Below are 21,158 nucleotides of genomic sequence, written 5' to 3'. Positions count from 1 at the left end.
TCTTAAATTTTGCTTATTGTTACAATCTAAAGATTTTTTTTATAAAACTTGTATATAGTTTTCTGCATGCTCTCTAATTTAAGGATATTGAGACTTTAGTTAATACTGTTGCAACCTTTTAAGCTTCTAAGTGGCTTCCAGATAAAGGTGAAGGGACTTATTTCAAAGGAGGATTTAAAATGCAAGGACTTGGCTGCATTACTAAGATTTTTCTGTCCATTGAGCAAACCAATGGAAAGCTATTTGAACCAAAATCCTTTGTGAAGGAGAGGTGAACAGACAGATCTCTATTCCAAGAGTGGTTCCATGTGTTTAAATCTGAATACAAACCTCTCCTTGGATGTGTGTAGAGCATGAGGCACAGTGGCCATGAGATACGAGCAACTTGAACTCTGAGTGGAGGCTGGAGCTGATGACCTCCAGAGGTCCCTTCCAACCTAAATTATTCCATGACTATCCAGAGACTGAAGTAAAAATATGCCTCCTTATCTGTGTCAGACGGTCTTTTAGTGTCTGCTGCAACCTGAAGTATGAAAGCAAAGACAGTGCAGCTCTGCTAGGTTAGTCCAAGGTGTCCAGTGGCAGATGCTTAAGGAAATGTAAAGCACAGTATTCTGGGGAGTTGCAGGCATAAAGATAAGAACTGACCCTCAGTAATTTGAGGACAAAATCTTGAGATTTCTTATGTTGTGCTCTATGTTATATGTTGCTGCAAATGAGTTTATATACTATGAGATGTTACATGAAGTTTAATGCCCCTCATTTGTTTTTCTCACGTAACATAGCTGTCTGAAATTCTCTGGACTAGTATGTTTATTCCTGGGGTCAGTAAACTACTTTTAAACATTTATTTGAGCCAGGATGATTGGCTATGGTTAATCTACTCTATGGTTAAACAGAAAGTAGGGCTAACCTGTTCTAACATCTTTATTTTTTTGTTTTGATTATACATATAATATATAGTTGTATGAGTATTCTGGAGTATAATCAGGCTTTTTTTTCTTCCTCATCAGCAAACTGATAAACATTAAAGGTCAGTTAATCAACTGTGTTCAACTCTCTTTGGTAGTTAATAATATTCAGATGAATTAAAAATCTAGCCTTGGGCAAATTATTTTTTAAACGTAGTTCTAAACTATCTTTTCAGGGTGTTAAAGGATTGTTGTTATTATTTGGTTACAAAAGAGGCTATGAATGTTTTCAGCTCATGAGGGAGGAAAGGATGTTGTAATATGTCTGGTAGATGAAATAAAAGGATGGAACTCAATATATTTTTTTTCCTTTGCATTGTAGAAGAAGAAGATGGTGTTTGGGAGAATGGACTTTCTTATGAATGTCGCACTCTGCTTTTCAAAGCCGTTCATAACCTTCTGGAGAGGTGCTTAATGAATCGGAACTTTGTACGCATCGGGAAATGGTTTGTGAAGCCTTATGAGAAAGACGAAAAACCTATAAACAAAAGGTAAGTATTTTGTCTTATTAAATAAGTTGTAGAGTTTATTTAAGCCTTATTCTAGAAGAAGCATCTAATTAAGAGCACTCTGCTTATGGTTTGTTTGGGTTCCTCAGTCTTTGATCTTCCTTGTTTTCTGCTTTTCTGGGGTTCTTCAAAACTTCCTCAGGAAGAGAGAAAGTGATATTGAAAGCAATAGGAGGTATCTTCTCTACTAGTGTTTGCTCATATGTAGGCTGAGAGATGCTGAAAAGAATCTAGGGCCTTTAAGAAAGACTAGAATAACTGTCCATGCTACCTGGTACAGACCTAGCCATATAACGGCTGAGACTATTTCTGTTTTGGTAACATTACTAAAAAAAATCATTTGTTGAGCAATCGGGATCGAGGGAGCACTTTAGAGGCAGCAGGTAGGGTCTGGGCAAATTGCATCTTATGGGAGACTTTAGGAAGATTTGTAATGCCAGCTGCTGGTCAAGAGGAAGGCTCTTGGAAGGATACATATGGCCCCCGTACTGAAGAGGAGGAGAAGATTTTTGGTCTACGTTGGCAAGACTTCTTCTCATGGTTCTAACGCGTTTGACATGGTCTATGTTGCCTAGTGATAAATAACAAAATGAGTAAAAACTGGGTTAGCTGGAACAAGTTTAATTGCTATTCCCAAATCAGCTTTTAAAATCTGAAGTAATTTAAAGCTTAGAGGGTGGATTTTTTTTTTCCCTCTCTTTATTTTTTTCCTTCTCCCCCTCCCTCCTGTGTGTGGGTGTTTTGCTGTGTGTGTTAAATCTTGCATGCAGGAAATTTTGAGATCAGTGGCTTTGCTGTTTGGGTGTGGAGTTGGCCTTTGTTGGCATCTTCTGCAATAAATTTAAACTTGAAAGAGAATTAGAGCTGTTTTGGAGTAAAAAAAGGAGCAGAAGCAAATGTTTGTATGTGTTTGTATTAGTAGCTGTGAACTGCTGCTTTTAATTTATGTATAAACTTGTCCTTGATTTCTAGGCATCTCTTTTTCCACCCTAGTCAGGGCAAATGTCTCCTCTCTGGGGTGCCCTTCTCCATCTATTTCTTCTGTCTATTGGCGATCAGTGCTATAAGTCAATAGTAAGGAGTTTACTTTTAACTGTTTAGGCCAATATTTTCTTGGCACAGTCCGGCTCATCTCATTTGGGAAACTGGTTTTCCAAATAGCTCTTTGAAGCTGGCATTAGTTAAGGCATCTCTTGCAGTAATTTTGCAAACCTCTTTTGCAGCAGCTTTTCAAACTGATGCAAGCTTTTAAAAATATAATAGCAGTATTTGTTTAATTTGGATACTCTGTAATTTTTTTTAAGAAGGCCAGAAGTTCATCCAGCGTAATGAAAATAATATCTGAAGGAGGCACACGTCATTAGTAGGCTTCATTTAGTGGGAAATATGTAGAATGATGAGAGAGATCTGTATAAAAATACAATTCTGCACATTTTACACAAATCATATCATAACAGTCAGAGGGTTTTGAGGTTGTGCTTTTGTCTTTTTAGAGTTTTCTCCATCTTTCAAGTAGGAGTTGTAATATTCATGATGCTAATCTTAAACATGTCATGTAGTTTTTGGTGCAAAAGAAGTGGTCTGTTTTCCTCCTCTGTTAGAGGGGTGTGTATTTGTGTGCAGTTGTCCCCCTTTGTTTTTGAGAAAAGTGGTGCTGAATGCCGTGGATGTCACATCTGGTGCAGGGAACACTACATCTGCTGAGGAAGGCGGTGTGTGTATGAGTGTGTATAGATATATATGTATTTCTATATAGTGATTGTGTTGGTTAAATTTATGCTTTTTTTAAAGGAAAAAAATTAGTTACCTTATGATAATTTCGGGGTATGATGGAGTATTTTTGTTCCTTTGCTTCTTGTAAAATTTATTGGATGGTGGGGAAATACAGGAGAAAAGCGCACATTCCCAAGAAAAGGAAGCCGCACTTGCTGCTGCACCTGAGGAAATGTTGCCTTGCTTCAGGTTGGACCTGGTCATTGATGTCTTTCCATACTGATGTCCATGCCTGTCATAACTTATGTTTTGCTCTTTGGGGTGTGCTTTTTGCACTTGCATTCAGAAATCCTTAGTATAAAATTCCCAAGCCTATATAATTTAAAGTGCTTGGGGTTTTTTTTAATCATTGGGTAAGACGTACATCTGCTACCAATCTGCTTCGGATCATTGTTGATACGCCCCTGTACCTTGGGGCTTGGCTGGCGACTGTGTAGGTTTGTTTTCTGCGTATTAGAACTGCAGCGTTAGGTAAGGCTGGTTGTGTTTGCTGTCAAACTTCATACTGTAAAGCTTTTAGATGCCGAGTGGAAAGTGCTGTTGATTGTGGAAATAGCTTCTTCCATGTACATCCCGGGGTTATAGTTGATCTCACTTCCTTTCCCTTTGACCAGCACACAGGTAGAGTTAGTCCTTTTGCTAGGAGCCGATTCCAGCTTATTCTTCTGCATTTTATTTTCAAATATATTTCCATGGTATGCAACGGGTTTTGTTACCTGGTATCCCGACCATAGGCGTGGATCATGTAGCGCTTTTCTGCTCCAGGAGCTGAACCTCTTCCTGCTGCTCCATGCCCTGCTGCAATCGCTCCCTCCGCATGGGATGCGGCAGGTGGGAGATCCGTGACATAAGGGTGTGATTTCTGGTAGGTGGTTGGCTGAGATGACACATCCTCAGGCAACTGTGCCTTCCTTTCTGTTGCTATGTCTCTCTTCTGCCTGTAGAAGGATCTATTTTAAAAGCCCTTTTTCATCATTGTGTAGCGTGTTCTATTTTTAAGAATAAAGTCGTTAGTGTTTGTAAATTGATGCCACGGTGGCACGTGAATAAATGATCAAGGAGATAGGAATGATGTGGTTTTAGGTGTTCACTGCTTAGTAATATTTATGTGAGCCTTAAGGTAATCTATGAAATTACTATTGTTTAATCTCATTTAAAATTAGGAGTGTGTCACAGCCACACACACAGCATGGTGACAGGGTGGCCTGGGCTGCTCCTCTCCTCTGTGCAGGCTGAAACCTCTTCCAAGGAAAGCAAGGCTGCTGAATTTGGCAAAATTGGATCTGTTAGAACAGGTCGTGATTATCTGGCCCTGGGAAATGCCTGACGCACCAGTCCCACTTCCCTGGGCAGATGGGAAGGAGGGATTGGAGTAGCAAAGAGCCCAAGTTTCTTTTGTTAATAGGTGGGTGATTTCCAGAGTCCTGGGAATGGCTGAGGGGATCAGCAGGGAGATGAGGAATAAAAGACCAAATAGGATGTTTTGCTAATGACCTTAGTTGTAACAGAGCTTGGAGCTTCTGAGCTTTGTGATTCTTTTCAATCACTTAAATAAAGCAAGGTGGATTACCGAATCTCAGTAGTGTGCTTTAAATGACTACATATAGATTTACAAGATCTAACAAACAAGAATTTTTTGTTGTTGTTTTCTGCTTTCCACCCTCTGGCAGTTGTGTTGTTGTGTTCACAGGCATGGTTGCGTATGCTTTAATTTGTAAATCCATGCTTGAAACATAAAAGACAAAGATTGTGAATTGCTGCATCCATCTGCCTGTCCCTCTTCTGGTTAGACTGCTCAAGGAGCAGCCTTTGGATGAGGCTTTTCCTCTTGCCTCGAGTAAATAGAACTAGGAAACTTGCTAGGTTAAACAGTACTCTAGATCTGATTCCTTGATGAAGATCAAATTGAATGATTATAATGAAAACAAAAGCACAAAGTGCTTATATGGAGCACATCCGCTGAAATGTTAACTAAGAAAAAAATAGCAAAGTGATGTGTGTGTGTTTTTAAGCAATTAGTAAGCAGATAATTGAGTAATCCCGACCCAGTGTGATGATCTAATACACAAGTGGAAACTCAGCATACTAAGAACTACTGCATTCCTTGTATGGTTACTTGTAAATAGGAAATAATATAACGAGTTGCACAGGGTGGCAAACCAGAATTGGTGTCTCACATGTTTGCTTAAAAAAGAAAAGGGAAAAAAAGCTTGGAAAATGATGATAAGCTTATCGCAGCTTACAAAATAAAACTCGCTGCGCAAGTTTGGCAGGTAGTGCTGTTTAACCTTAGCCTGGATGCAGGAAGGCTTGATGCCAACCTAAATTTGTTTTATTTTTCCATGGAATTACTACTTTATCTAACTGATGTAAATAATAAGTATATGACTTCATGGGAAATGGCTGCTGAAGAAAACTTTAGGTATAAATTTGACTCTTTTTTTTTTTTCTCCTTTGTAAGCCGTTGCAGATGTAATATTGCATTTTGGAGATGTGCTTATCAGTGCAAGGGTGTTGACATCTCTGCACCTCGAGTGGCCGAGGCTTCGAGATGTCTGATTTCCCCTCTGCAGCTGGGACGATGAAATTGTTCTGCTTACCTTAGAAATGTTTATGTTCATAACCTGCTTCAGTTATTCTGAAGGAGATGTGCTGTTGATCTGGACTGCCCTTGAGACACAGGAATATTAAACTTTAGGTTTTGAGCCCCTGTTCCTGCTCCATCCCCATGTTTGGCTGCCTCTGCTGTTTCCTGCTTGCTGGTCTCTTAATAGACTAGACTGGGTTTTGTGCTGTCTCCGGATTTGTGCCCTGGTGGTTTTAAGGAACAGAATGGGAGGAGATTCCGGGGTCTTAAGGCTCAAAATTCTTTATCCTTAAGAGAGTTAACTAACTAAACAAGAACAACATGTAGCTACAGGTTTTGCCTTTATATAATTAATTTGAAACCTTAAGTGCAGAAACCAAATGGCTCTTCCTCTATGCTGTTGAGATATTTCTGTAATCTATTAAGTCAGTTCTACTCTTCTTGCTGTGTAAATTCCCTCCTATATTAGTCTTTAAATCAAACAATGTCAACTTTTTTTCTCTACAACAGCTCTAATGAGGCTGTTCTGGCATCGCGTACCGGCGGGAGAGCAGGTGATGTTTTTCCTTGTGCTGTAGACAGCTGGAATTGAGAGCTGCTGTAAGTAGGACAGTGCAGGATAAACAGCAGGAGCTGAGAGCATTGATCACATGATTGTCTCTTTGGAATATTGGGTTGCTACAGAGACTACTAGCAGACAAATTTAGCACTTTACATCACAAAGCAGTTTTCTCTTATTTAGCATAAGTTACAACGCTAGTTGGTGCATCGAGAAAAATGAAAAAATGGCATCACTCTGGATTTCTGGCTTTCGAAAATGAATCTGTGCTTTCTGTTCACTGAGCAATAGGGTAATACAAAAGCACATAGATACTTCATATCTTGTTAAAAGAAACACATAGACTGTATTTTAATTTTCAACTTTGAAAGCAAATATCTGGCTTAACGTTTTTGTAATTGTTTTGGAATGGTACAACTTGAAAGCTGACATTACTGTTCAAATGGAGTAACATCTAGATGCTATTGTTTTGCAAATATGCTGGGTTATTTTATTCTTTATAACATATGGACATTCCATTGTCAAAGTCAAGTTCAGATAATTGGGATTTGCATTCTGAATAATTAAAGGATATAAAATATGACAGCAACTTTTAAATCTTGATTTAGGTTCTGAAAAACAGAAACAAGAGCAAACTCTTTGTAGTGTTGCTTAAATTACTGTATCTGGGAAAATACTGTGTGTTTGTATGTATTAATATATCTGTATATAAAGTTCCAGTTGCACTGCCTTAAAAAAATCATTTCTTCTAGGTAAGAAGTCATGCTATATTTTTAGTCAATAGAATGCAAAAATCAAATCCTTGATTTGTTTCAAACCCTTTTTTTTTTTTTTTTTTTAATGGGGAAAGCTAAGCCTGTTAATAATGAAGTCTTTAAAAATGTGGAAGCCTTTGAGGTGAATATGACTTACTAAATTCTGGAACAAAGGTCACTTATTACATCTGTATTTAATTTAGTATACACAACGTAGTTATGGAATAAACAAATATTTTAACTTACAAGTCTAGCTAAAACCAAAACATCCTTAGCTATGTGAAAAATATTTGGAGAGCCTTTGACAGTAGTCATTAGTGATGTGCTTTGAACTGGAAATTTCTTTCTTTTCTCCTTTGCTATTAGCTATGTTTTTTGCTTTGTGTTATCATCAAAATCGGCTTTCTGCTGTATTTACCTTCATGACCATAGGGAGTTGCTGAAAGAGATGCTTAGAAAAATGTCTGCTGTTCCGTCTTGTAGTCAGTAGTTAGAGAAGTGTTTATATTTTGGGATGTTGTTATTTCTGTAGAATTCAGCGTATGTAATGTATTAGAAAATATGGGTGCAGTTGTGCTCAGATTGGAGTTTTCACATAAAGGATATTAATGCCATTGTGTCTGATAGGAAGCGCAGACCTTGTGATAGGGGCTGATACAAGCCCTGATGCTACAGGAAAACTTGTAGCCAAGGGCAAGAAAAGCATGTTTGTGAATTGATTAATGATGATTGAATCTCTTATCATGGAAAGTAGCACTGCCAGATAATGAATACATGTGTTTTCTTCCTAGAGAACTGGCTACTAGTTTCTCCCATCCTGTCTTCCCTCCACACTCAAAACAAAACAACAAATCCATCCCTCCCCACCCCCAAAACCCAAAGTATTTCATAATTAAAACAATTTGTGCACCACCCTTGGCTTTTATTTATTTTTAAAAAAAGAAATGAGAGACCAAAGAAATAAAAACTAAGGATTTTGTTTATTTGTTTTTCCTGGCTTTTTTTTTTTTTGGTGCTGCTTTAATATAACACTTGTTTTCACATTTTGTTTAGAATAGTCCCTGGTTCGGTAGTTTCTGGTCAGAACTAAGGTGGTGGATTTCCTCAGATAGGGATGTGTCCTGGCGAACGGGATGGGAAATGCCCTGTCGAGTCGGGCTGGGTGTGAAGCGGCGTAGGTGGGAAGGCGGCTGCAGAGGAAGCTCCGCTCCCTTAGCGCTCTGCCTGCGCGTGGCTGACGGGGACTCGCCGCGAGCCGCTCTGAGCCAGCGCTTGCAAAGAGAAGGTGGGAGATGGGAGGGCTTGAGGGAGTCGCTTCTTTCCTGTCTCTTTCCTCTCCGCGATGAGAAGCCTTGAGGGTTGGCAGATGCCGAGCAAAGCGCCTCGTGCGGCCCAGCGCAGGCTGGAGGACGCAGCAGCAACGCTGGGCGATGGTCAGGCGGGTAATTCCTCTCGACTCGCGTCCTCTGACGCTTCTGGGCTTTGTCCCCTCTGTGCTGGCTGCTTCACCTCAAACTGCTAAGGCTGGATGTGACGTTTCTTCAGGGCTTTGTGGGGCGTCTGTCATCCCAAAACTCCTGTTTTCTATTTAAACTTATGCTTTCCAAATGAATCTATTTCCTTGTAAGAACGTGTTCTCCAGCTCTCAAGCTAACTGTAGAAAGCAAATGTCACCTTTTTAAAGAAAGCTCTTTGATACTTTTTTTTTTTTTTTTTTTTTTTTTTGACTACTGAAGTAGTCTGGCTAAATTATATAGTGAAGAAAAGCCATTTGGAGATGCTGCCATTTAGGCAACTCTGATGCATCAGCCTGGAGCCGGCAGGTCAATTGCTGCTGACGGTGGCTGCTGCCAGTGACTCATGAGAGACGGATTCTCCATCAAAATCCTCCAGAGCAGCCTGGGCTGGGGCAGCGAGTCCCCCGCTCTTGGCCGATGCTTTGTAGCACTCCAGAATAAAGCAGCACATTAATGAATGGGTTGAAACTGCAGCGGGTGGGTTTGTGATCCTCAGCAAGGTGCAGCCCTGCAAAGGAAGGGGGACAGCCCGAGGTTTGATGGCCAGTAGGTCTGGGAAGGTAGTTCTGCAATGTTCCTTTTCCTCACATAGCAGATGGGAATAGAGTGTTTGGTTAGTGAGAATACCTGGGTGTCCCTATCAGAGCAGGGCAGTTGGACTGGTTCATCTCTAGAGAACCAGTCTAGAACTAGACTTGAAAAGACAACCTAGGAAGAAAAAAAGTGATTGTAATTATGAAAACACAGGAATACAAAGGCTTCTAATTTATCTATGAAATCTGGATGCTTTATCAATTTACTGTTAAATGTGCTCTAGGGTGTTGTAATTGCAGACTTCCTGTTGCTCCTCGCGTTGCCATGTCCTTGCCTTTCAGCCCGAGTGTGGGGCAGATCTGAAGTGTGCAATCTAGTGAAGTGTGGATTAGTGAGGGTCTAATGCAGCTAATGTTTGTGAAGCATTTTGAAGGTATAAAGCTCCATATAAGGACTAACGTGGAGGAAAAACATGGGCCTAATTACCTTTCTATCAAGGAGATTTTCAGATTTGCTAATGGAGCTGTAGATGCTTCATGCATATGTAAATTTTAGTGTTTTCTCCTCCTTCCCTTCAGTTTCCCTTACAAAGGTAGGAGTAGGAATTGCATTAGCTCCATCTATATCCATTTGTGATTTAGGTGAGGGAGCAGATTAAATCTGAGGGAATCAGAAATCTTGTCCACACAGATGTATGTTCATGGAATATTGGGAGGGCTGAAGGATGCTTAAAATAGCACCATTTTTAAAGAATCTCTTAAAGAGATGCACTGCTGAAAATACCCCCCCCCCCAAAAAAAAAAAAAAAACACCACCACCAACAAAAAAACTAAGGTGGTGTGATTTTGCTATCTAATGCTTAAATTAATAAGCAGATTTAGTGAACAATTAATAACCAGACTTAGTGAAAATCTTTACAATGTTTGGATTTGCTAGAATTACTTGTATCAGAGTGGATCTGCTTGCAGCTTTTGCGCCAAAGCTGTTTGAATGATGTCAGTGGCAGCAATGACTACTCGCTTTTTATTATTTATTTATTTATTGAAACTTCTGCCCTCTTGAGTGGGGGAGATGAGCCCCTTTCTCTCTGCCCTGCAGTTATTTATTATTTTGGATTTTGCATGATAACCTTGAGTTTTCCTTGCTATTTAGGTCTAGTTTTGCACTGTATCTAATTGAAATACTTGTGTTATAAGGCTGATGCTTTCCTTTATCTTGGTTTATCTGAATACTTCCCAATCAGAATCCAAATGGCCATCCTTCATGGGGACAGTAATCCTGTGTTTACACGAGACGTAGCAAAATCACATTTACAATGTGCCCAATGAATGTGTGCTCTTGCTTTCAAACTTGGCCTCATCTCTGTTGAGCTTCTAAATTGCTGCCGGTCACTCTGGACAAACACCACTACCCAGTATTTCTCCTTAAGAGTCCTATATGGTTTTAAGATAAAATTTAGTTTGACAAGATCTTCCTTGGACTGTTTGCATAAAGATTAAAGTTTAATCAGATTTGTGCCCTGGAACTCGGTGCTGTTTGCTCACCATGGGACTCTTGACTTCACTCGAACCGCTCAGCACCAAGAGGCTTCACTCGGTCATCGCTGGACTTTGGAAACAACTTCCTTGGGATTGCAGCCCGGAATGGGGCTCCACTTGCTTAAAGTGTTTTAGTTACCTAATGTAAATCTGTTGGCACTGAAGCCTTACGGGTGACGCTGCAGCCCGGCTTCCTGCTCCCTCTGCTTGTGAGAAGCCACCCTGGGGGCTGTTCTTGGAGTCCTTGGGGTGAGCTGAGGTCTGGAAAACTCCAGGTTCCTGCAGTCCAGACACCGCCCTCAATTTGCTTGCCCTACTCTCTGCATCCCAGTGGATAATGGCATTTAAAAATGCATTAAAAATGCAGCTGTACCTGGGGGTTTAGTAGGGTTAATGGGGTTGTCTGGATGCCTGGTGTGTGCCAGTGCTTTGGTGGCCCCGAGGCCTCTTTGTGTCTTTTTCAGGGACACAAAATCCCCCTTGGGTTCTCGTTCTGCAGCCTACTAAAGACAGGCCTTTCATAGGAGAGCATGTGCACCATCCTGCTCTTCTTAGTTCATGGGGTCTCATTTTCTTTCTTGGAAAAACAGTGGTGTTGCTGACCGTCGCTCGTGGAGGGATGTTTCCATTCCACCTTGTTGCAATGCACTAGTACCTGCAATTTCGCCTCACTTTGGTTAACTTGTTTTCCATTTTCCACTTTTTTTCTTTTGTTTTAATGAGACCAAGCAGGTGCCTGATACTGTTTTTCATATGGAAAAGGAGTTATTTTCTATTCGGTAGTCTATTAAGTACTTTCTAAGGTTTTCCTTGACTCTATTACTCAAATGTTTTGGTGGACTTAATTAAATGTCCCTTGTAAATAACATCTTCTTGCTCTTAAACATCTGTCCTTTTCCTGTGGGAGTCTTTTTGGTCTGGCAGACACTTGAGGAAGTTTGGAGCTAATATAGCTCAGAATTGCCAAGCCTGTACAAGTTCCTTTAAATAAATAAGAGGTAATGTACTTAGGTGGAATGGGGTATGAAGAAGTGTTTTTCGTGTGGCTTGGCAGGAATCTGAAGCTTTCTGTTTTCCTTGACTTCCTCTTCTCTTCCTGCCCCTTGTTTAAAATTAATAGAATATATTTTGTATAAAACATCCAAATCATTTGGATCCATCATGGACTGCTTTGACAGAGGTACTTGCAGATGTTTATAATTACAGTTTGCTTTCTTTAAATTGACCTGCAATTTCCTCTAGACTTCAAAACGTAAAATCCTAGTCTAAAGAGACTGGACACTTAGTGTCTCTGGCTTTTTACCTGATCAGGTTTTGTCCTTGACTCAAATGCTGGAGTACTTTGTAGATGTGGTAAGGAAATGTAGATTTAATATTTGTTTGTTATTTAGACAGAAGAGTATTTTTTGAGGACTTATTAACAAATATTTTGGCAGGAAACAATTTCAAACTAGCAAGGTTATCATCAACTTATCAATTTTTGAGTGATAAACTTTTTTTTCCTTCTCTCCCTCCATGTTCTTTCCCTAGTGAGCACCTGTCCTGCTCCTTCACCTTCTTCCTACATGGAGACAGCAACGTTTGCACCAGTGTGGAAATCAGCCAGCATCAACCTGTGTACCTGCTTAGTGAAGAACACCTCACTCTCGCCCAGCAGTCAAACAGCCCTTTTCAAGGTAGGTCTTACCTGTCAATTTAAGTACTAAATGTAATCAATCTTATCAGAACGGGACTTAAAGCGAAGCCTGGAAGTGGGGCGTGGAGGTAATCCTTTCTGTGCTGGTTAACTGTTCTACTCAAACTTGCCCTGTGTTGAACACAGCCAGCCGCAAACCAGCTGGTGTCTCAAATCTCCTGCAGCCTGAGGTCAATGTTACTCTCTGGCACTATAGCCTTGTTTCTTCTTGACAGAATAAACTAATTTCCAAGTACTGGCCAGTTGGTGACTTAAAATATTTTACTTTCTTAATAGTGTTTTCAATGTCCTTTTTAACCCTCACCTATCTTCCTTAACAGCTCTTTTAGAAAACCGTTTCTAATGTGAATACTTAACCTGTTGGCTCCCCTTTCCCTTTTTATTTGGCCCTTCCTTGCCTGTAAATTCCTTTGGTTCCTCTCGAAGCCAAGGGAGTGATGGGCCGGAGTCCGCTTGGGGTGATGGCTCTTTGGTCATTGTGCGACTTGCACACACCCGAGTTGGCCACAGAAATGGGTTCTCCAGCATGACTACACGCTGATTATTAATGCTCAGTGCTCAAACTTGCTTGCTTTGAATGCAATTTAGCAGCAGCTGGGCTGTCCTAGCATGGACAAGACTAAACATGAAGGAGCTCGCTTCCTGGTGCCTACACTGCAGCTGTAACTGTACAACAGAGGGAGAGGATGGGGAAACACCTTAACTCCGTCAGAATTTGCAATGGTGTTTCTTTATCCCAGCTGTACACCTGTTCATTGGTAACCAGAATGAAAATTTGCTCATTATTTGCTTAGTTAATTAACAAATGATTTAGTAATTGTTACTGTGGTATCTTGGCTTTTGCAGAGCATATACATTTAACAATACATACCTGCTATCAACAGCTTGAGGTTCAGGGTAGTAAAATGTGATCAAGGTGCATTCTGACATCGGTGTAGGTGGCTTATTTGTTCAGGACAGTGKTTGAAATAACAGTGATTTATTTATTTTTTCAGTGTGGAAGAGAAGAGTTTGGTTAAATGTAGTCTCTAATGTATTTGTATTTGTCTTTTCAGTTATTCTAAGTCCCTTTGGATTAAATGGCACACTCACAGGGCAATCTTTTAAGCTTTCTGATTCATCAACAAAAAAGCTTATTGGTGAATGGAAACAATTCTATCCTGTCACATCTAACTTGAAGGAGGGATCTGAGGAAAAACAAGAAGAAATGGACTGGGAGGATGATTCTTTAGCTGCCGTGGAGGTCCTTGTTGGTGAGTGGTCTGATTACCTTTTAATTAAATAAAAGGTGTGGTTAGGTCTTCACTTCGGCATTCAAAAATTTAAACAGTTAAACAGTTTTAAGCAGTTTTTGCAACTGCTGCTGATCTCTTGTTTCCCTATCTTAAAAATAGTGGCTGCTTAAAATGAGTTTTGCAGACCTATTAGGAGGAACTTTTCTTAATGGGTTCTGAGAGGACTATCATTAAAAAGAGAGGGGGAGATTTAAAAAAAAAAAAAAAAAAAAGAAGACTACACTGTTACTGTTGACATCTGAGATGCATCAAAAGCATATTGTGCTCTTTGGATTTCTGTGCAAATTCAAACAGAAAGCCGAGCCTTTCAGGGTTTTCTTCAAAACCACAGTCCTGGAGAATTTAAAGTGCTGAGGCGCTGCATTTATCTGCTACTGTTGCCTAAAATCTAAGCCTCTGGGACACGGTAGTCTGTTCTTCTGCTGCTGGGTACTGACCTTTGCTTTGCTAACTGATGTCGTCATAGCTGTGTAATAAGTGATACAAGTTTCTATTGCACTGATGCCTGGAGACTCTAATGATGGTGGGAATGGGAACACTTGTCAGTTTTAAGTGATGCTAAAAATAGGTCCTCGATCCTCTTTATAAAATAAAATGACAGAAGCAAGTAGTAGTAGCATGTAGATACCAGTGGAGTCTCTGCCTGCTTGTACTTTTCTCCTTTTTTAATCTCTCCTTTCAAATCTTCTGAACAAAGCAAATCATAAATTAACGATGAGAGTGAGAAAGGAGTCCTTTTTGTCCAAAGGCTCCTGTTGCAGACAGCAGCTTTTGGCACAGTGACTGCCGAAGTAGTCCTGAAAGGGTGTTGTAGGCCTTGGTGTAAGGCAGGTATTAAATCTTGCAATCACAGTGGCTGCTTCTTGGTTGCAATACAGAAAAAGGAGCTACAATATTACAGTGTGGCTTAGTTCTCTCATGCTTTTTTGGAAGCTTATAGAATTTGTTGTAGACCTCCGAGCCTTCCAGCTCAGCCTTTACCCAGTGCTCGCTGTTTTTCCCGCCCGCAGCCGGCGTGCGGATGGTCTACCCGGCCTGCTTCGTCCTGGTTCCTCAGACGGACATCCCTGCGCCCAGCGCTGGCGGGACGTCTCACTGCTCAACTACTTGCCTGGGTGTCCACCAAGTGCCTGCTGCCACAAGAGATCCTGCCATGTCTTCAGTGACTCTGACTCCGCCAACATCCCCAGAGGAAGTTCAGACAGGTAAAATGAAAACATCTTTTCCCAGTGGGAAATCGTTTTTAGGGCTTCTTCCTTGCATCTGGCAGTGTCTGGGGTGGATTTATATGTTTTCTGTACAACTGACTTGTTACACAGCTAAAGAAATATGGGATTGGTATCTGCCGTAGTAAAATGCATGAAAATTTTTGCAAGTGGGCTGCTTTTGTACCTGGTGCCGCTGTCTAGTTCTTTCACATTTCTGTGGTCAAGCTTGTTTGCTGTGCGAAGCTTTTTAAGCCTCACTGTCCCTCTATCAGTATGAAGGGAGGTGACATTTTTGTCACGGTCCTAGGAAGCTTCTCTGCAGTTCAGGAGGCTGTGAGTGAGCCCTCTGATCTGCAAGCAGTGGGCACTAAAAGCGATTTTAACTCGGAGGATGTGACTTGCTGATATCTTTAGATGACTTCTTATGCAACTCTCGGGCGGACAACATTTTGCTATTTTTTTTTTTTTTTTTTTTTTTTTTTCCTCCTCCTGCTATGCTGTAAAACAGGAAAATGTTTTTGGTGGTCTCCTAATCTGTGAAGGAGGAGAATGATTAAAGTGTGATCAAAATATGCAGTTGTGCAAAACACCTTTGCATGCAGAGCCCAGCTTTGGAAGTTTGTAGTGTTTTGGAACTGTTGCCCCTGCTAGAGATGACTTGACATGGTCTATTCCAAAAAATGTATTTAGCCTCCTTCTTTTCCCTTCTGTGTGGCGTTCAAGAAAGTGTAAGTGTGCCTTGTTTTAACAAGGATCTGTGCTTTCCAATATTTGTCATATATACAAGAACACTAATTAGAGATGGCAAAAATTGTTTTGGAGGCAGCAACTGGTATTCCATTCGATCTGAAAGAAGTAGGTTTCAGGGGACTATTAAATAGTGTTAAATTTACTAACAGGTAGCAGTACTAAAGTTTTCCTAGTGTATGAGCGATGCTCTATTTCAGGTCTGTGTAGTAAATTTTTGGAAAAATAAAGAATAGGTAGCCTCATTTTAAGAGACATATATACCATGTGTTGTGTGTGAGGTTTGTTGGTGGTTGTGTGTTTTTTTTCCCCCTGCCTCCCCCTTGTGTAGTAAATAGATTCTAATAACCTACTACACCTAATTTTTTTTTTCCTTAACACTGAGTTAAGAAGATACTCTCTCTCCTCTCTGGATGTTCCTGTGTTGAGCCAATTAGTATGAAATAATAAAAGAATCTGACTATATTAGCTCAATACCTAATGCTATTTTCTTTTATCTGGTACTGCTTTTCAGTTGATGCTCAGTCTGCCCAGAAATGGATGAAGTTATCCTCTGTTTCTGATGGATTCATTTCTGACAGTACTAGCCATCATGGTGGCAAAATACCTAGAAAACTCGCCAACCAAGTGGTGGACAGAGTTTGGCAAGAATGCAATATGAACAGAGCACAGAACAAGTATGTACTTGCTTTGTGAAACTGAAAAATGCACCTTCTTATGTTTATGTGCTGTTGAAAGTGGCTTTGGCAAAGATGCTGTGGCTACTGGTAGAATATGATTTTCTCTTAGTTTTATAACATCTTAAAATTAATTTATTCCTAACTAGTGGTGTCTTTACTTCTCAATTTAATACTTTAGTAAAGGATTGTTTATTAGTCTGCCTTTGAATCCTGTGTTATAAACTGCTATTGAGGTTTGACAGAGGATAAGGAAAGAAAAGAACATGTGTTGTTCCCAAATAACTGCCCCTGTTGTGACTTGTAGGCGGAAGTATTCTGCTACATCCAACGGCTTGTGTGAGGAAGAGACGGCTGACAAGGTAGCGTCCTGGGATTTCGTTGAGGCCACGCAGAGGACAAGCTGCAATTGCTCAAGGTACAGACCTACGCTTAGGACTGACGCGCTCGGGAGAGGACTCTTGAGGCCTGCTTTGGAAATACTTAACAAGAGATGCTTGCCTGAAAGCTGTATTAAAACTCATTTCCCAATGTACTAAATGTCACTGTAGTCCTTCAAACCTTTGCCCATTAAAATATACAGAGTTTTTTGTAGTGTGAAGGATCCGAGTGGACATGCTAGCAGTTCACTGACAATTTCAGAGTCTTGGTCTAGAATTCCTCACATTGGCATAAAGGTAGACTTTCGTGGGCTGTAATGACAAGAAAACGTGTATTTATTAGCAATTAAGAATCTCTTGTGGGAGGCTGTGGCATTAACCTTGAAGGAAGAAGCCTTTAGTCAAAAGCAAGGTGATTGTGGCATTGAGTCTTGATGACAATGGAAAAAACCCTGCTTAATTACTTGAGGAATTCTGTGCTCTTACAGTATAAACACATGAAACTGAGCTAACTTTCATTATAGGCACGGGGGATGAGCTGGGAGGGGGCTTAAAACACAGGGCGGAGGGAAGTCTGGATTTAACTTCCAGTTTTTATTATGACTTTTGCTCTGAAACTCAGAAAAAATTGTTATTGATCCCAGCAATAACGTAGGCTGTTAATATATTTGTTTAAATGGAAGCATGATTAATTTTAGTGGTTTCAGCTTTTTGTACTTAGTGCAGAATGTTAATGTGACTGAGGTGATGCAAACATTTAAACACTGTGATTTAAATCAATATGCTGATTACTCTGCAAACTGAATACTGGAATCTTCAAAAGCTGATGTCTGGAGGATGCAGTTCCTTATAGGACTGCAGCTGGACTTTTACATTCTTCATGTTCCCTTTCCATTCCTTAACCCATAAAAAGTGGCACGGCACCATCAGGCAGTGGTGATGCTTGAATGCAAGAAGTAGCTTAACTAGCTGTTATGTTGTTGCACTGATTCAGCAGTGTTGGCAAAAGCTCTAAGTAACTTTGGGGAGATTTTGATATCGTTATCTATTTCTGACAAAAGCAGGTTAAGAAATACTGCCTTCAGTTACAAGGATTGCATACACGTTGGCCTTGTGACAGTTTTTTTTAATTTATTTTTTTTTTTAATTCTAAAATTTGCCCTGCTTCTTGAGCCTTTCAAATAAAATCATGATTGAGAAGAGGCAGTTTTGCTTAAGTATGGTCAGTTTCAGGCTTCTTGCAATCAGCTGTTTAATGGCTTAGAAGCTGATTCTTATCTAGTGATAAAACCATGGTAGACATATTTGAAAGATTAATATGAAGCACTTTTTCTTCCTTCCTTATTTTTTTTTTTTCTTTTAATATATTCTGCAGGCACAAAAATCTCAAACCAAGAAATTCAGGTCAGCAGGGGCAGGCACCACCTGTGGGCCAGCAACAGCAAGCAGCTCCAAAGCACAAGACAAATGAGAAGCAAGACAAAGGGGATAAGCCACAAAAACGCCCTCTGACTCCTTTTCATCATCGTGTATCTATCAGTGATGATGTTGCCATGGAGGCAGATTCAGCAAGTCAGAGGCTTGTGATGACTGCACCAGACAGTCAAGTGAGGTTTTCAAATATCCGAACTAATGATGTAGCAAAGACTCCTCAAATGCATAATACTGAAATGGCGAACTCGCCTCAGCCACCGCCACTTAGTCCTCACCCGTGTGATGTAGTCGATGAAGGGGTGTCTAAAGCTCCTTCTACTCCTCAGAGTCAACACTTCTATCAGATGCCAACGCCAGATCCTTTGGTTCCTACAAAAGCGATGGAAGACAGACTTGATGGCTTGTCCCAGCCTTTCCCAGCTCAATTCCCTGAAGTTATAGAGCCCACAATGTATGTTGGCACTGCAGTGAACTTGGAGGAAGATGAAGCTGATACTACTTGGAAGTATTATAAAGTCCCAAAGAAAAAGGATGCAGAATTCTTACCGCCTCAGCTTCCCAGTGATAAATTAAGAGATGATCCAGTAATACCTACTGGTCAGGAAAGCGTAACATCAGTTACAGAGTAAGTAGTGCTTAATATTACAGTAGGAATGGGAGAAAGTGAGAAACCTGAAAGGGCAGAAGAGTTAATTTTGATTTGGCTTGGAGACATTTGTTGGTTACCAGAAGGCAGTAGTTCCTTGTTATGGGCAGGCTTCTCACTGAAGCAAAGGGAGGTTCCCAGGGGCTGTGCCCATGCTGCTGGGCAGGGTGCTTTCCATTCCATCCACACATAAGAAGGTAATATTTGTAATTTATTTAAATAAGAAGGCAATACTCTGAGATTTTTGAGACCCAGTCCATTAAACAACTGTTGGGAGCAGTGAAGAAGCTAATCTTGTTTCCTGGAAACAACTACCTTTAACAAAGGCCCCAGTTACTCCTGACACTTATCACTTAGGATGACAGTATTGATGATGCAAGTGTGGGTGTGTTTATTCTGGTTATGGGTGTTTGGTTTGCAAACTTAATTTATGTTTAGGTAAGTGCTGTAAATGACTGGCTAACGTAGTGGCGTTGGCATGCTCTGGTAGTTACAACTTGGTGCTTTTGGGACAGCGAGAGCTCCTGTAGTGCAGAGCATCGGAGTGTCTGCACTGCTGCTTATAACCACTGTGGCAGACACACCTGGGCACGGGGAGACACACTGGCTGTCTAGGTTCAACTGATTTAACTTCATCTTTTTCTTATTCCCCAAAGGTTGTCAGGAGATGGGGTGGAAGAGAAAGAGGGAAGGGAAGGTGAAGTTCCTTTTTGTGTGATGGCAAAAAAAATTCATGAGTAACTAATTTTCTTTTTCTTCCGTACAGATTAATGGTGCAATGTAGGAAACCTTTAAAGGTTTCAGATGAACTGGTGCAACAGTATCAGAGTAAAAACCAATACCTTACAGCCGTTCTGTCGGAAGCTGACCAGGAGCCTGAAATCGATCCGTATGCGTTTGTTGATGGCGATGTGGAATTCTTATTTCCTGATAGTAAAAAGGATAGGCAGAATATTGAGAGGGAAGCTGGAAAGAAACACAAGGTGAGTAAAGGAGGGAGGATATGATTTAATAGGATGGGGGAAAAAAAAAGAAAACCGATTTAGTCACCAAATGTAATTGAAATCTGGCTCTGTATGTTTAGAAGTACATTTTAAAATAAAAGTTCAATTGCAAACGATCAATGAAATTACGCAGTGTGCATTTAATAAATGCCATGTCACCTAAATCTTCTCAGCATGCTGGTGATGCTGTTGCAGTAGGGTCTGTGGTTTAGAGTGGGAGAGCACTGCTGGATCTGAACCAGAATCTCTCTAGCTCAATAATCTCCATCTAGAAATGGGCAGTAGCTGTACGGGCAGGTACCACTAGTGTGACCCCTGGCGAGACCGCTTTGCTGAGCTGGGAGGCTAATGAGAACCTGATTATTTCCCAAATTTAACATAAATTCCCATAGGCAGATAAATCCCCCACCAACAGCTACTTTAAACACTTTCCCTTCCTCCCTTTTTTTCCCTTTGCATATAGGCTGAGGATGGGACATCTAGTGTTACAGTCCTATCTCACGAAGGAGAAGATGCTATGTCGCTATTTAGTCCTTCAGTCAAGCAAGGTAAAGAGATTATTATTTTCAGTTGTGATATGTTAATGCTGTCTTGAATAGCTGATAGACTCAATAGTTGGTAAATTCTTGTTTTCTGGATTATCTTTTCCTTTCTCTTCAGAATCTGCTTCAAAACACCCTTTCTGTGCTAAACATTGTAAACAAATATGTTGGCTTTAAAATCCACGTGCAAGATAGTTGAGAGGAACTGAGAAGAGGGTTTGTGGGTGGTTTGTTTGTTTATTTGTTCTTTTTGTCCTTATTAGGTGTGGGAATCAATTTTGAAATATGGCTTTTTAATATATTTTTTTAAATCTGCTTGTCTGTATAGATGCCCAACGTATTGCTGCTCATGCTCGCACTGCATCAACTAGCCTGTTCCACGAAACAGACCTGGTGGTCTCGTACACCGACCTGGACAATCTCTTCAATTCCGATGAAGATGAACTAACAGTAAGTGCTCCGCCAAAGCAGCGGCAGCTGCCGCGCGGGAAGCTGCAAGGAGCCTGGCTGCCTTGTGCTTGTGGGAAGAGAACTTAAGTATTTGTAAATCTTTCCTATAAGCAAGTGTCGAGCTCTTCTTTAGCAGCCATATTCTTGTATCTGACTTGAGCACAATGATATATTTTTATAGAAACAAGCTTTTGATCTTACATCTTGACTGTGGCAGATAGTAGTGTAAGCTGCTTGAATATACCCTTAATATCTGGTTATAGATTTGAGAAGGAAATAAGTGTTCTCATCCTGTAGTGTTACATTCTGTTTACGAGTTAATGCAGCTAATACTGG

General features: G+C 40.5%; 1 protein-coding gene across 1 annotated transcript in view; it reads left to right on the top strand.

Annotated features, from left to right (window-relative positions):
- The window catches only part of MED13 (mediator complex subunit 13), a 48,088-nt gene that overhangs the window by 10,952 nt on the left and 15,978 nt on the right, over nt 1-21,158 (top strand). The window contains exons 4-13 of the mRNA XM_026047893.1: nt 1,294-1,462; nt 12,274-12,419; nt 13,495-13,692; nt 14,745-14,939; nt 16,204-16,366; nt 16,674-16,784; nt 18,122-18,805; nt 19,593-19,809; nt 20,294-20,378; nt 20,701-20,822. Of these exons, the coding sequence (XP_025903678.1) occupies nt 1,294-1,462; nt 12,274-12,419; nt 13,495-13,692; nt 14,745-14,939; nt 16,204-16,366; nt 16,674-16,784; nt 18,122-18,805; nt 19,593-19,809; nt 20,294-20,378; nt 20,701-20,822 (2,090 nt within the window). The remainder of the gene's footprint in view (nt 1-1,293; nt 1,463-12,273; nt 12,420-13,494; nt 13,693-14,744; nt 14,940-16,203; nt 16,367-16,673; nt 16,785-18,121; nt 18,806-19,592; nt 19,810-20,293; nt 20,379-20,700; nt 20,823-21,158) is intronic.

Source organism: Nothoprocta perdicaria, unplaced genomic scaffold (assembly GCF_003342845.1).
Source record: "Nothoprocta perdicaria isolate Ctin4 unplaced genomic scaffold, notPer1 scaffold_50, whole genome shotgun sequence".
Taxonomy (NCBI): domain Eukaryota; kingdom Metazoa; phylum Chordata; class Aves; order Tinamiformes; family Tinamidae; genus Nothoprocta; species Nothoprocta perdicaria.
Note: the sequence above shows the minus strand (reverse complement) of the source record. Positions and strands in the feature narration are given on the sequence as shown.